Source organism: Crocodylus siamensis, chromosome 2 (assembly GCF_052110815.1).
Source record: "Crocodylus siamensis isolate JL-2025a chromosome 2, ASM5211081v1, whole genome shotgun sequence".
NCBI lineage: Eukaryota > Metazoa > Chordata > Crocodylia > Crocodylidae > Crocodylus > Crocodylus siamensis.
This window is the reverse complement of record NC_143396.1, coordinates 185,395,903-185,411,900: the sequence shown is the minus strand read 5'-3', so window position 1 is coordinate 185,411,900 and position 15,998 is coordinate 185,395,903. Positions and strand designations below refer to the sequence as shown.

Genomic DNA, 15,998 nt, shown 5'->3' with positions numbered 1-15,998 from the left:
TTTCCTAATGTAGACCATGCTTGAAGGACTATTAAGCCCCAGTAAAACGGTTTACAGACTCTTTGCCAGGCCAGTTAACAATGACTCACTTCAATGGCTCTATGGCTGGGCTGACTTGTAAACACACCTGCAATAAAAAGTGTGTTTTACACATTATCAAGGAGACAGAATCGTGGCACATAAATTCCATCTCAACTTAGCATAGACAGTGTGGTTCACCACTCAGAAAAAATAATTCTCTCTATAAAAAAGCTTGAACATGCTGTGAACTTACTGTTGCCATGTCAATAGATGCTGTGGCTTCGTCCATGATGAAGATGCTTGTCTTCCGCACAAAAGCCCTTGCTAAGCAGAATAGCTGTCTCTGCCCCTGGCTAAAATTTTCTCCACCTTCTGTGACTATGGCATCTGGAAAACAAAAGTTAATTCTTAGGGTGTGTCTTGATTTGAGATCACATTGGGAAAGTAATGCCTAATACTTACATAAATATTTTCTAAAGATCATTTTTGGTAGGTTTTCAGTGGTTGATTCACCCGATTCTGCTTCCTATACTAACATTAAATATTAGCATTGTTTACAGTTAAGATTTCTCATGAAGTAAGCTAAGAATGCTTAGTAGCTCGGGATACTAGGAATAAATACAGTTATTTTAAAAACCTCATGCATTTTGGTAATCCATTGTGTATACAGCTAAACTTAAATTCTGCATAGAAACAGACCTATGACGCATACAAGCTACACATAAATATTACTGTAGATAAAGATGGAAACACTGTCTTCTGCTATATCATGTGAAGGATCAGCACTGAAACTAGGTCGAGTAAATAAGAAACTGAAATGCTACAGGAAAAAACACATTTTAATGCAAATTACATTTTGGGACCAGAATCCTTTCACAGTGAGCTAGCAATGGAATTGCTAATGTAACAGACTAATAAATAAATTTCTTTTCACTATTTTATTGACCTTTCACAATGCCTGATTAAAGTACTAGAATCTAAATTGCTGATAATTCTTCTCATAAGTCAGACATCTAATCCCTGAAAGGTCTTTACTCTTTTTCTTCAAATTTGATTGTCTTATTTTGCATAGCATTTTTTGGTGCTGTGTAACTCATGTATATACATTAAATAAAGAAAAACAAATACTTGGATAAAATCTCTCTCATTTGGAAGTCATTTGTCATCTGGAAGGCATTTAGACTGGACTTAAGAAAGCACTTATTGCTTCTGGGGCCAATTCTATAGTCCCTCCTCCAGCAAAATCTTACTGAATGGAAGAGTTCTTTTTCTGAACAAGGATAGCAAGTTTTGACTCCATGTGCATAAAAAGGAAGGTACAGCTGGTCCTATACAGAGTAACATGGTAATAAAAAACAAGTGATATGATGCTTTTTCCATAAGTAGGTTAGGTTATTCCTTGCAGTATAGGTTGTGAAAATATTGTCACGTCAATAGCGCCCATTAACACCTTTTTTGTGATGCTACTGCACAATAGCCTAATATGGTTGTGGCCACTGAGAACATGACAGTATTTTCACAACCTATGCTGCAAGGAATATGTGATTTCATAACAACCTACTCCTGGAAAGATCATCAGATCACTTGTATAAACTTCTACAAACAAATACTAAATGGCTGTGCAACAACAACTGTGCAGTCAGCATCTTGTGTAGACGCAGTCAGTGTGAATTAAAGTTACGAGGATTTTGAACGTCTAAAAATATGGTACTTCACTCTGAGGTCAGCTGTTAGTTCAGATTAGGAATACTCTAGGCATACAGTAGGTGATTAGGTTATTTAATGTTCACGTTCAGGATTTTTTAAACCATGCACAGTGGCAGCATTGATGCACTCTCAAAAAAAGAGAAGCAAAGTTTTATTCTCATTGTATTTAGTGAAACTAACTGGATGCACCCAAGAGCAGGATTGAGCCCATCTCCTTATCATTATTGTTATTTGTTTAGAGTTTGGACAGCATGCTCAACCTTGTTCAGTGCCCAGAGTAAGAAAAAGACCCTGTCATGGAAGCTTACAATGACACGTGTTATAAGTTATGGTATATTTCACAGTAATTTTGTATGCAATTAATAAAAACAGTAATAAAAAATTAAACTGTCTCATTCAGTTGGTGCAGTCAATGCCATTCAAAACCAAAACCTGTTTCATTTCCTTGCTCTAAGAACTACATTTCTGGGCACTGTGTTCCATGTCAACTACTTAATTAAGTGCCTTTGCAATGATGCTAGTAGTGTGTAAGAGGGGCTGGGACTCTGAAGGAGACCTAACCAACAAAATGGAAGCCCAAAGGCATTTATCTTTCAGGGGAAACATAATAAGGGTAAATAATGTCTTGGGCCCTTTGTACATGCTACAAAATTGGCCTTAAAAGCAGCTTAAATGACCTTTTGCGCCAGTTTAATGGTGCAACTGTTTACACTGTTGGCGGCATAATAAGCTTTAATGGTGTGGCTGTTTACGCTGTCGGCGGTGTATTGCTTGTTAAATGACTTTGGGACGCAGCAAAATAAAACATGTCCAAGGTGTTTTAGTTTGATACCTCACAGCCATGGAGGGAAGCACCGGGCCTTGTGCAGCTCAAGTGCTGTGCAGGCATCCCGGTGGCAGCCTGTGCAAGCAGGCTCCACTGAAGGAAAAAAAAGAAAGTGGTGAGTCTGATTTTTTTTTTCTCTCTGGAGCCTGACTGCCTGCCTGAGCTGCACAAGGGCCTGGTGCTTTCCTCTGCAGCTGCAGTGGGAGCTGGTGCTTCCCTCTGTGGCTGTGACGCCCTCCAGGACTGCCTGGGCTAGGTGCTGCCTGGGGGGTGCTGCTGCTGTGGCAGAGGGAAGCACTGGTCCCCCCGCAGCTTAGGGACCACTCAGCCTGTCAGCAGCTCTCCCCTCAACCCCGCTGCCGGAGTGCTCTAAGGATTGGGCCCCCACCCTTGTGTACATGCCATGGGGGTTTAGTTCGGTTTAATTCTGCCTAAATTGAAATGGTGGGTTTTTAAAAACCCACCGTTTCAGTTTAGAGAGAACTAAACTGAAGTAAACCCCCGTCATGTGTGCAAGCACTCCTGTTGCCTATATCAGAATATAGTATAGCACTCACACTATTCTGTGAGCTTCAGCTTTATTTTAATATGCTCTATGACAGTATTTCTCTTATGTTTCTATCAAGAGTAGCACTCCTATCATGCTATATTCTTCATATGTATCAGACATTTAGCCTGCTGAACATATTTCATTTCTGAAACTGGGTTTCTTCCTTACATTTGTGGCTTACGCATTATCTCTCACTATCAGTCTGTGTCCATCAATTTCTCAACTCAGAAAACAATGCTCTTCTGCAATCTGTCTGAGCTTTTTAAGTCTTTATACTTTACAGATATTTAGTGACATCTTAGAGCCAGTTATTTGTACCTTCACTCAGCTTTCATTACATTGCCTTCTGCTTTAGTGTCCTTAGCTTAGAAACTTAACTAGGTTCATTTGTACTTGACTCATTAGCCAGAGAATTATAGAGGCTGACCACCTGGCTCTGATGAGGTCAGTGGGGGTTTGGGTACTGATGTATGTCAATGAGTAAAATATTCATTATGCAGATACTGAGAGAAAGTTGGATGGGCCCAGAACATTTGACTTCACACAGTGTTCCCCAAAGCAATTCCAGTATCAGCCTACATGATCCTATATAATTTTTGTTTCTGTAACAGTCATTTTTAAAATACTAATTAAACTTTAAATAGAAATGAATCTACCACTGGAACAGTTTTTGAAGCAGAGAGAACTATTACCTAGACCCCCTGGAAGTGCTTTCACCACGTGTTTCAGCTGTGCTATTTCCAAGGCTTCCCAGAGCACGCTGTCTGTGCATTTCTTTTCTGGGTCCAAATTAAACCTGTGGTTAAATGCAGTTTAAAATTATAAAGCAACATCGCTTTCACAAATACATGGCTCCTACACTCATTTTTTCCAATACAACTGTAGGGTCATATACAAGATGATCCAGCCTTGTGCTGAACTATGAAACACAAACACAGCACTAGAGCGGAACCATAGCCGTAAATTAAAAAACAGGTGTTATCAACCACTCTGAGTGTTACCACAGCTTAGTATTACCCACAATAAGCAAAAACAAACATCTTTCTTTTTCCTGTCATATCACATTGCTGGAAACATAACACAATATTCAGGAATAAGACTCACTGCAGTGTGCAAAACTTTACGTTTACTTTATACTGCTACTGCATATGTTGTGAATGCCCGATGTGGGCTCAAATAAAATAGGCAAACAAACAAAATAAATGTATTTAGTCACTGTATTTTCAGATCTAAATGATTCTTGCTCTCTTCACAGTAATGTACCCCAGTCTCATATTTTTTCATAGAGGCAAATTTGCCAAACTGCAGCAGTCTTCAACTTGTGATGAAATAAATTTAAGTCTAATTACAATAATTTCCAGCTGTTTAGGTGATATCACCCAAGGGCCAGATTATTTCTTTTGGTTGAAAATTCCATAGAATGGAAACTTTTTTGAAGCTCTCTTTGCCAAGCTCCCACTGTGACTTTCCCTCTGAAGAAAGAGGTTTTGATTTTCATGGAAGATAGAATGGGACAAAGCCTGAAAAACTAACAGAGCATGAGGCTCCAAAATCAACATATCCTAAGCCTCTCCTTACAGGATTTCCCTTGTCTTTCTCCCTCCTTTTTTAGGTGTCATGGCTATTCACCTTGCATACCTTACCATGTCAAAGGAAGTTTCAAGGTGTGGAAATTAATGGTGCTTAACCAGCATGCTAGCTTATCTACTGGGTCCAGATGGCAGAAGAGAGTGACTACTGCCAGGATCCTTCATATATAGGATGTGCCCTGGCCCTTGCACCTCCTTTCAGCTAGGGGAGCACTGACTGGGTTCCAGCATCTGTGAAGGTGCTCTCTGGCAAGATACCAGACAGAAACACACTGACGAGACAATGCTCCCCTCTTTTCAATTTATGTAGGAGCAGCATCAGCTCCTTTACTCAGATAGTTTGCTGCTGCCACCTCTGTGAAAAACATTATCTATGATAATTGATATCCTAACCATTTCTTGCAGCTTGTGCTTAATACTTACCGGATTGTGCCGCTGAACAAAATTGGGTCTTGGAGAATGATTGACAGCCTGGATCTCAGTGTCTGTAAAGGGAGCTTAGCAATGTCTATACCATCAATGATAATCCTCCCTGTTCAGAAGAACATCGAGAGTCTGTTGCACTTGTTTGCCACATCACACCAACAGCAACCAACCTTACCTGACTGGTTAACAGCTTACAGTACGTTACAAAATGGGGTAGCAACATATGGATCTGGCCCACAGATGTGGGGCTTTGGTGGCAAGTAGCAGTGTAGGGGGCTTCTGCTGCAGGCACTCTCCAAAGACAAGCAGTGATGGTGGCCGAGTCCTAGCACTTGCTTTCCTACCCCACCTCTGACCCGGGTTGGGTCACACTGGTCCGCAGCCAAAAAAAAGTTGCCTACCCTTGATGAAAGTAAGCGTGCAGGACTATATTAATCAGGGAAATGAGTTTCTGGTCATCAGAGAGCACAGTTCTCTTGAGACTAAAACATAGCTGAGAAGGGTTTGGGAGCTGCTTGTAACATTTTTGAATGGTATACGTTCACCTGTCTGTTTATTCTTTATTTTGTTGTTTGCTAGATGTTTGCTAGATGTTTACAAAAGGCTAATTCAAGCAGGAGTCCATGCACATATGCAGGAGAGGGACCAAACACTTCAGATATTCCTGTTACTGATATTGAAAGGACACTGAAGGTATCACTCACTTTGATGTTTTACCTTTGACTATGCTGAGCTTAGAATGCAATCTAGCTTCAGGGAAAGGAAGCCTGGATTTCCCGGTAGGAAAATGGAACAGAGCTTTGAGGTTGATGAGAGAGAGGCCCAGAAGTACATGGCAGGCAGGGAGTGAGATAGGGAGTGCTAAGGAGCAGACTGGAAGTGTGAAGTAGCAGACAGCCGAAAGAGACAGGTGTTTAAGATAAGCAAGGTCTACCTAAACTTTAGGTAATGCAAGCGTGTGTCTAGGTTTTTTGTTAAGTAACCTCTTTTTCTTTGGTTAAGTTTAGTTCCTTGCCTCTCATCCATATTTTTGTAACAAATTAACTAAAAGAAAATCTAGCTCCAAGAGGCACAGAAAGAAAGTCCAGCTTCTTTGACTGGCTGCTGATATACACGTGCAGTTTTGGGGAATGAAGTTTCTTTTTAATGGTGTTACTTAGGAACATCATGAGCAATGTATGCATCTGCATACAAAAAATAGTCAAATTGCCTTTATTTCCAGAGGGGCTGAAATAGACATCTGACCCAGCCTGTTGCACCTGAGAATCTCCCTATATACATACATATAGTAGATCCAAATGCTAATGTTTACTCCTCTCACACATCAACCGTGAGTTACTGGCTCACAGAGGAAGTCATGGCTGGGATGGAATTTGTAAATGAAGTAGGGAGATAGGTCTTTGGAAGTTGGATCCAGGAAAGAATCATCTATTTGAATCCAGGATGAGTAAAAAAAACCTCTAGTTTATTTCTGGAGCTTCAAACAACATCTTTTCTTTTCTCTCTATTGCTTTTAAACACCATGCATGTTGATAAGCTTCAGAAATAAAAATGTGATTTCCCTGCATTGCATCTCTCCTTTTAATGCAAATTAGCTTGCCATGTTTACAAACTAATAAGAGAAGGCTGACATGATGCAAGAAGAACCCCGTTTTTACTAGATGATCCTGATATAACAGTATGGAAGTTTAGCTTTGGACACAGCTTATAGGACCTCACTCCTGATCCCCCTGAAATCACTGAGTTTCAAAGAATCAGATCCAGGCCTTGAATGAAACAAATATGGGAATACAATATGGATTGTTTAAAAACACACTTCAAGTTCTTTTTTTATTCTTAATGGAGACTCTTAATGGGAACGTTTGTGGCTGTTTATGGTATTAGAATAGATCTGGCAAATTGGATGAGGTTTCATATTGATTCTGGATTATCAGGATGATTGAAACTGATGAAAGGTATGCAAGCAACTTCTTACTTTAAATAAGGCCAACAATGGGTGTGTCTATAGGAGACACTACTGTGCAGTGGTTACTGCCCATTTATTTAGTACTTGTTTATACAAGTACTACTTGTATATACAAGTATAAACAAGTAGTAAACACGTATATACAAGTATAAACAAGTAGTAAATAAATGGGCAGTAAGTGGAGTTACTACACATTAGTGCCAGTGCATGCTGTTTAAGTGACACTACCCCAAAGTAGCCTAATGTTACTGTGCAGTAGTGTCTCAGCATGATTTTTGTCACATGACATCACTGCACAGTAGTATCAACCTACTGTGCAGTCAGCATCTTGTACAGATGTCGCCAATGTCTATCACAGTTTTATTGCCTTTATAATTCAAAACTGCAGCTGATAGACAATGAGATCAAAGTTGATTCCTCAAGAGTCAACTGTCACCAGAATGACAGAAGTGTGCCTACCTTCAAAGGTGTCAACCATTCTAAAGAAAGCAAGAGAGAAGGAGGATTTCCCACTGCCTGTTCTGCCACAGATTCCAATCTACAACACAGAAACAAGACAATTAAACATTATATGATCAGAAGATGATAACACCGGAAGGGTGCGTTTACAACAAACATCTCAACTTAAGTCAATGGCCAACATGAACTGATTTGGAAATGGGAGTGGAGGGTGGGTGTCCAAAATTTCAACTTTTGTTCTTTAAAGGAGAATACCGTCATTTAGGGTTAGGTTATGGGTAGCCTTCCAGGACAGTCCTAAAGAGGAATCCATCACAGTCAACCTTTCAGAACACGGGGATTGCTGACTAATGCTGACAGGAAAGCTCAGTACTCCAGAGGAGGCACTTCTGGGTGAAACAATTTCTTTAACAGTGGGACACAGACATGTAACATTAAAAAGGGGAGGCTATTGCAGCTTTTTATGGTTTGTATGGGATAGTTTGGATAGGGACGATGCTGCCTCAGGCACGGGGTTGGACTAGATGATCTCTGGGGGTCCCTTCCAGCCCTGCTTCTCTATGATTCTATGAACAAGTGACAAAAAAGGAGAAACAGGATAAGGGTCAGTGTGCCATTCAGGAATGCTGAAAGTGTGTCTATCCTCTGCAAGGGTCAGTGCTCCTTATTTTGGGCCCTGTGTCCCACAGCAAAACACTAGGAAGTTGCCAGGTCATAGAAGTGATCATTGAAGTGATCACAGAAGGGTAAGGTTGGAAGGGACCTTCAGAGGTCATCTAGTTAAATCCCTTGCCTGAGGCCATATCACCACAATTCAAACTATCCCATACAATCCATAATCTAAACTCTACATCAGCCCTGACACAACACAGACCTAACACCCTAACCTGCCACCGGTAAAGCAGAGGGACAACAGCAGCCAACATCTTGCTTTTATGAAATGTTGTCAGTTTATGCTCAAGAAATTCCAGGGAGAGGGCCATGCCCCCTGTTACAGAGGAAGGCAAAACCCTCCACAATCAATAGCAATCTGACCATGGAGAGGTATTGTACAGTTCTACCTTTTTACTGTAACAGTATATGTATGGAAGGCATCAGTGCCTATAAAACTATAAAAGAAAATTAGAACAAAAGCTGGTATAATAGGATCAGAGCTGGATTAAACAATTTTGAAAATATTTGGCTGACAAGAAACTTTGGATCCATTCATAAAAATTATCTGGCAACATTCCCACAAGTCTGACTAGCGAATGGATCATTTTTTTCAAATCACCCATGCTATTTTACCTTTTGTCCTGGAGAAAGGTGAGCATTGACATGTTTCAGGACTGGCTTTAGGTTGCTGTCATAACGGACACTCAGGTTCTGTATTTGGATCTCACCTCGGTCAGGCCAGTTCTGAGGAATCTGTGATGGAGCTGAGCCCAGGGCAGAAAACACCCCCACTTGTGATCAGTTCATCAGCTCATTAAGTGTTTGCATAAGTCATTGTTTGCAACACCGCAAATCATTAATCTTTTAACAAGCTATTTTCTTAAACTTTACAATACCATACTTACTAAGAAGTCCTTCATAATTTTCAGCTTCTGTTTTTAGAAGGCCATTGATTCTTTTCACAGCTCCCAACTGGATTTCCATATCTGCCAAGTTCCGAACCATCCAATTCAGGTAGTTAGACACCTGAAATCAAATAAATAAATAAATAAAACACATTTAGTACTTACCATTGATAGGAAACACTAGGAAAGAAACATATTGGAAGATCATTTGGCCAGTGGAAACTTTAATCCCTTCAGGATAGCTTTTGATTTTTTTCATGTGAGCTGTAGGTGCACTTGCTCTCTCTTTCTCTCTCTATATATAAATAGCTTGTTAAAAGTTTATATTTATATTTACATATGGATATAATTTAGTTAGTTTATAGTAAGGTGCAGATCTAGCCTGCCTTCTGCTTTCATTTTATAGCTTCACACCATGGATGTGTAGACAGGAATCTTCCATTCTTCCTGTCTTTGCTTTTCTTCAGAACTTTCTTGTAAACCTTCAGAGCACAATCCCAAAGCTTGATTTGACTTACCATAAGGGCATAGGTTAGTCCTAAGCCCACAAGTCCTGAAGAGAGGGGATCCTTCCAGTAGTTGGTAATAGAAGTGACAGCAGCTATAAGAACCACACATGCACCAATGTATTCCTGAAGGAATAGGAAAAGGTGCCATCATTAATTTGCTGCCTGTGCAAAGGTTTTCAACAGATTCCATTTGAAATGCTAGACCCTTGTGCACACTAAACCCTTCAGCTAAGGATGAAATGCAGTCAGAAAAATTTAAAACACCTATGCACACAACTGGCTTATTCATGCATTCTTATTGCTGCTTTCTTTGTTCCATTTCTCCCATTCCTCCCTCTAGTCTGTAATAGGTCCTGCTGATTTCCTGCTTTGTATGAAGTCAGACCTGGTGTTAACCCTTTTCTTTTGGTACTAGTAAATTATTTCAGGTAGCTGCAGGATTTTTGTACTGAAACAGTTTTACTGAAACAGTCTAGTGAGGATGCAGTTAAACTTTAAACTGAGATAGTTTATCTGCTGAAGATATAGGGACTAGTTTCAGGGCTGTGCAAAATGGCACCATTGTTTTGACTTGCATTTCAACATTTCAACAGAACAGCATTTCGTTTTGAATTTTGTTTTGATTCAAAACTGCTGTTCCATTTCATTTTGTTGAAACAGTTTTGCTGTTTCAACACTGTCTTGACATTTCGCCCATAGGCTATAATGGAGAAGCTTGAAACAGCCTATAAATTGGTCATTTCTGGCCTGATTTGGATGAAACGTGCCAGAATGGTGGCTCCTTCTGAGAGCACGAAGCTTACCAAGCTTCAAGGAGATAGGTGCAGGGGTTTGGGGGAAACTGCACCGCAAATCGTGAAAGCAAAAAACTCATGTCACATGTATGTGTTAAGTCACAGCAGGGTCAAAAATGCAGACATGCTAGCCCCTGCTGAGGGCATGAAGCCTACCAAGTTTCAAGGAGATGAGTGCAGGGGTTTGGAGTAAAACTCATGACATGGGTGACACTGTGTGACAAGGCGCAGCAGGGTGAAAGCTGCAGGCTTGCTAGCCCCTGTTGAGGCCACGAAGCCTGCCAGCTGTCAAGGAGATAGGTGTATGGGGAGTCTGGGTTCTGGGACCCTGCTCCTCTAGCTGCCGACAGGCAAAACTCATGACACGGGTGGGTGACACCGTGTGAGGCATGCCCTCACTCAGCTGACACCAAGGTGGAAAGCAGGGCAGTTCAAACAATGCCTTTTATGCAGTTTTTCCATCCTTCCCCCAGAGCACTGGGATTGGAAGGGACCTCAGGAAAAGATGACAGTCACTGGCCAGCTACAGTCAATAATGAGAGCACTCCTTCCCCGTCCCTCTCCTTACTTTAGTTTCTATTTCCCTGCAGGCAAGCACAGCTTGAGCTTTGAAATTCGAAACATTTTGAAAATTTTGAATGTTTCAACTTGCCTCGTTTTGCTTCAAGGCTGTTTCGAAGCTCTCTGTTTCATTTTGATTTTGCTATTTTGAGCTTGAAATGAGTCGAAACAGTGTCGAAACAAAACTGTCGGCAAAATTTCGCACAGCCCTACTAGCTATACTTGTGCAAACACCATTATACAATATAACTGTCCGCACTATGGAGGGGCTTATACAATTAAACTGATATCATTAAAATAGTATATTTTTTGGACATTGGCAAGGCTTTTCATGTGAGGTCTGTGGGGCAGAAATAGTCTTATTCTATGTTTGTGAAGAGCAGGGATGTTAGACTTATTTGGCATGGCAGGCTGGATCTGGACCATAGGGCTTCTCTTGGGCTGGACAACTCACCTCCATCAGCAAAGGGAACAGCGGTGGTGTTAACTCCCCAGATGCTGGCTCCACCAACACAGTGACTCTGGGCTCTACAGGAGTTAATGCCACTGCTGCTTGCCCCATTGCCACAAAATTGTGTCTTTAATGGAGACTGGGATGCCAAAATTTGATTGTGGGAAAAATGGCAGCAGCATTAGCCCTTGTGACTGCTAGAGCTGCTGTGCTGGTGGTGCCAGCACGTTGGGGGCGGGGGTAGGGGAAAGCCACCACCACTTGCATCCCCACCACAGAACTGCATCCCTAACAGGCTTTGTAACCTGGGATTTTGGTGGCAAAGTGAGTAGTGGCATTGTTAACCCTGTGGGTGCTGGCCCTGCTAACAGCCATAGGACTTAATGTCACTGTAACCTCTTGCCCCACCAGAGGCCCCATATGTTTGTCATCTCTGGTGTACAGAATAATACAGCACTGGTCGTGATTAGGGTCTCTACATACCACTGTAGTGCAAATAATGATACAGACCACAGGCTGGGCACTTTCATTCAAATCACCAAAAAAGTTACATGCATTTAAGCAGCAAATTACCAGTGTGTGTAAAAGTCTAAAAACATAACATGCACATTGTCATGCAATACATGTGCTGCTCTATCCAGAATGCATATGAAATGAGCCCACTTTATAGCATGACTAATTACAGCCATGCACTGCAGAAACAGGTACAAGTGCTAACACCTGCACACCCCTACAGGCTCTTTGGATTGCTTTCTTGAAGGCTCATTTTTAACCAACCATTTATTGGGCTAAACTGCTGTACTGAGCAGGGGCACTATGGAGGGAGCAAGCATGCAGAAAGCCTTTGGCTAATCCAAGCGGTGCTGAGGCCAAATCTTTCTATGCATTCCTATGCAAGCAGAAAGCACCATCACAAGGAAATTCAGTAGGGGCTGTCAGATGACAAAACCAAGCGCTGACAAGCATAGCTGTGTAGGAGGGGGCTGCACAGTTGGACAGATTATTGATACAAAGAACCTCTGATCATTCTCCCATATGCAAGTTGGACAAAACTTCACCAGCCCTGGAGTAACAGGTACAGCCTGTGGTGTTGATTCTTTTCCTGATGGGAAATCCAACCAAGTGGTGGCAAGTTTTCATTAAAAATACCTATATAACAGTCCTGTCAATTCAGGTTCAGGATGTAACCATTTTCTTACCAACTTGTACATAATTTGCAATGAAATTACATAGCTACATAATTAGAACAGTCTCTTCAGCTTGTGTCTGATTTTCTCTGCTGTTGTCCTCAGCGGTCATTTCAATTTACAGATGAAGAGACAAAGTCAGTTGCCTCAGTAGCCTCATGCTGAATCCAGCCAATTACATTGTGAAGATTTTTTATTTAAGATTATGAAGGCAGTGTGCGAGAAACCAAATATATGCCACATAGTGTCTATTATGCTTAAATCAGCAGGTGTTTGAACAACGAGCAACCTGAGTAGTTTAAAAAGCCTTAACTGGATGGGAGAAACAAGGGGATAACTTTTATTGGACTAACTGTAGAGTTAGGAGATAGGCAGAATCAATATTTTATATAAATGATACGCTTTCAGGCACAAAGTACCCTTCTGGATGGGTGATTTGAGTTTCTTCCACTGTGAGGATACAACAAATCAGATACCAAAGTAGGGCAGCAGCAGTGTCTGGACCACAGCAAAGCATAAACACTTATACACAAAGGGTAAAATACTTGCCATGCGAACTTCCAGCCATCGATTGGCTGCAGTGAGAAAAAGGGAAGCAATGTTGTTGGAATCTGTATACTCAAGAAGCTTCTGTCGGAACCGGGCTTCATACCTTCAAAAAGAAGAGTGGCAAAACAAGGAGTGACTTTGGAGAGAAAAAAACACCAAATAAAAAGGGGTTTGTTGGTCCTTTTTTCAAGAGGTATTTATCTTAGACTTTAAGTCAGCATGCCAAAAGGTTGGAACATCCCCTGGTCCACATGAGAAATTCAAACAGTATTTCCATGTCCAGACAGGGGAGACAGGGGAGTGGTTGGCTGAGTTACTGCACAGTTGCACCGAAGAATGGCTATTTTGTGACGCTGACTGCACAGTAGCTTGTGACTGCTGAACAGTAGAGTCATGTCATGCTTTCTGCCACATGATGCTATTGTGCAGTACTCACCAGCTACTGTGCAGTCAGTATCTTGTCTAGACATGGCCAGTGGGTGCATCTATGTGATGTGCACTGATGTGCTTCTCCTGATGCGCATTAAATGTAGTACCTCCAATATGAGTACCTCCTTATGAAAGCACATTAGGCTGCTCTAATGTACAGTAGCAAAAGTGCACTTTTTTTAGTGACGCATAATACTCAGTAGCCTATTTGACTGCTCATTAATGTATTTGCATCATTTTTACATGATGCTTTAATGCGCAGTCAAATAGGTTACTGTGCAATAAAGCGCATGTGTATATGCATTCAGAGACCATAAAACTACTTAGGCACCTAGTAATCAAACTGATCTCACCCATGTGCCTCACTGCCACCTAAACTCTGTTGTGATCCAAATCTTTACTGGGAGTTGTATAAATCTCCCCAGTAAAATTACAACAATTTGCATGAATGATTATAACTTATAAATTAGTGAATCTTGTGAATTAGGCTATAATCCTGCAATGACTTTATTGGGGCTGCACGGGTATATCAGACTATTTGCTGGTATATGTTTTAAATTTGGCAGATAGGCAAATCATGTTCCATTTGTACCCCTGTTTTGACAGCTGTAAATAAAAAATTGTACTGGAGCACACTACACAGTCTACTGCCAGATGCACTGTAGAATATATTTTTTAAATAAATGAAGCCTTAGTTATAAAATACAGCTCTCTGCTAGTGAAATCTTTAAACAGTCATGAGGGGCACAATCAATGTTTTGCACAAATGATAAGGCACACAGACTGTGTAGTTAAATTCCACTGTGTATCAAATAAAAATGTTCTTTTACCTCTTTCCAAGCACAGCCCCCAAATGTCCAATAAAGTTACTTATTATATTATGTTACTGGGCCTTTAGAAAAGGAGTGAGCCGCAGAGCTGTGGATTATTACGTTTAGGTTGTTCACACCTTATCCAACAACCAAGGTACAATAAAAGGCTAAGTAAGGATCCTGACGTGGTATAGTTCCACAAGGGAATGTGTGGGGGTCTTGAACTGGAGATGGGGAAGTTCAAACTTTCACTGTCAATAGAGTGCATCAAAAATCAAAGAATATTTCTACAAAAGCTGCTCCCAAAGCACCCAAGAAGTTCAGGTCCCCCTGACCTACAAGGAAGCTTAACATCCTTTCTGCTGGAAACCTTATGCTCACAGTTTATTTATTGTTTAGGGCAACTATATCAAAGTGTTCAAAGCACAGGGTAAGATGTGGACATGATATGCCAAACTTACACGCTGAAAGTTTATTTGTGGCTGCAGCAGCAACAATAGCAGCCGTTTTTCTGACAGCCTTCCTGGATCTTTATAAGTGTCTCTTCTTAGCCATTTTGAGCAAATACAGGGCAGTGAATAAATAACAGTAAGGACACTCCGAAGAACAACTGGCACCTGCTAGCTACATGACTGGATCCTTGGGGTAGTGTGTTATTTTTAGGGATATAAGGACTGAGTACTTTGCTTAGGCCTGGCAGTCTAAACTCCACTGCTATTACTCATTAGGCAGCTGAAAAACAAGGTTGTTCTAAAAATAGCCAAGAGGCAAGCCAAACCAGAAAACCGGCATGTAGATGGAATACACAACTTACTGGCAGTCTACTGCTAGGGGGAGGTCACAGCCCCATCAGCTAGTCTGGGATTTCAAATAGATGAACAAGCAAGCATCACCTTCCTAAATTCTGAGAAGGCTTTGCTGGGCTGTTCATTTCACAGTGATAACAGGAAATCTAAAAAGACTGTTCTAAGCAACCAAGAGTATCAAGGAAATGGCACTAAGAGGACTTTTTTCTAATAAAACCTGAAGCAGTGGAGGATTAATGCTCAAGAAGCCCTCCTCACTTCCTCCAAAGTAGAAGAGAATGAGAATAAAAGGGAAAGAAAGAAATGCAATACCTGAAAGGTATAGTGAATTACATATCCTTTAAGGGGATCACAGCTGAACAAATACCAAGAAAATGGAGAATACTGTTATTCAAGAAATGAATAAAAAGTGTGTTAATAATAATTAACAAAGAAATTACAGAGGTGCTCTTCTGTTACACCAGCCAAATAGCAGCAAAAATACCAATTTACTGTTGTATCATTGAGCTCTGAGCGTGAAATCCTGATTGGGACAATTTAAATATGAAACACATTAAATCTAAGTATAAAGTTCTAAATTACCATTTTTCCTTAAAAAATGAGAGAAAAAATGAATTATACTATTCAATAGATATATAACTTTCTGGATGAAAACTGTTATTGTAATCTGTAAATTCAGCTTTAAGAATTATCACTAAAATTGCAGAATTCAAAAGATGAGATGCTAACAATGTTTAACTTGCATTTTACGGTTATGTCTAGATGAGATTAGGTCTTGAAAGATGCCTGACTAACTC

The 15,998-nt window shown here is 40.7% G+C and overlaps 1 protein-coding gene and 1 long non-coding RNA gene across 5 annotated transcripts in view; one reads left to right on the top strand and one right to left on the bottom strand.

The window, feature by feature from the left end:
- The window catches only part of ABCC8 (ATP binding cassette subfamily C member 8), a 148,145-nt gene that overhangs the window by 4,119 nt on the left and 128,028 nt on the right, over nucleotides 1-15,998 (bottom strand). For 3 of the 4 annotated variants that reach the window (XM_090032571.1, XM_090032572.1, XM_090032573.1), the window contains 8 exons: nucleotides 13,155-13,257; nucleotides 9,622-9,735; nucleotides 9,104-9,224; nucleotides 8,832-8,962; nucleotides 7,545-7,623; nucleotides 5,117-5,225; nucleotides 3,797-3,900; nucleotides 275-408 (listed from right to left, as the gene is read on the bottom strand). In XM_090032571.1, coding sequence (XP_089888697.1) covers nucleotides 275-408; nucleotides 3,797-3,900; nucleotides 5,117-5,225; nucleotides 7,545-7,623; nucleotides 8,832-8,962; nucleotides 9,104-9,224; nucleotides 9,622-9,735; nucleotides 13,155-13,257 — 895 coding nt within the window. Of the gene's footprint in view, nucleotides 1-274; nucleotides 409-3,796; nucleotides 3,901-5,116; nucleotides 5,226-7,544; nucleotides 7,624-8,831; nucleotides 8,963-9,103; nucleotides 9,225-9,621; nucleotides 9,736-13,154; nucleotides 13,258-15,998 lie in introns of those variants that run through there. The other variant, XM_090032574.1, reaches the window with a different exon arrangement.
- The window catches only part of LOC149871469 (uncharacterized), a 96,733-nt gene continuing 95,926 nt past the window's right edge, over nucleotides 15,192-15,998 (top strand). The window contains exon 1 of the long non-coding RNA XR_016440246.1: nucleotides 15,192-15,520. This is a non-coding gene — a long non-coding RNA (uncharacterized LOC149871469). The remainder of the gene's footprint in view (nucleotides 15,521-15,998) is intronic.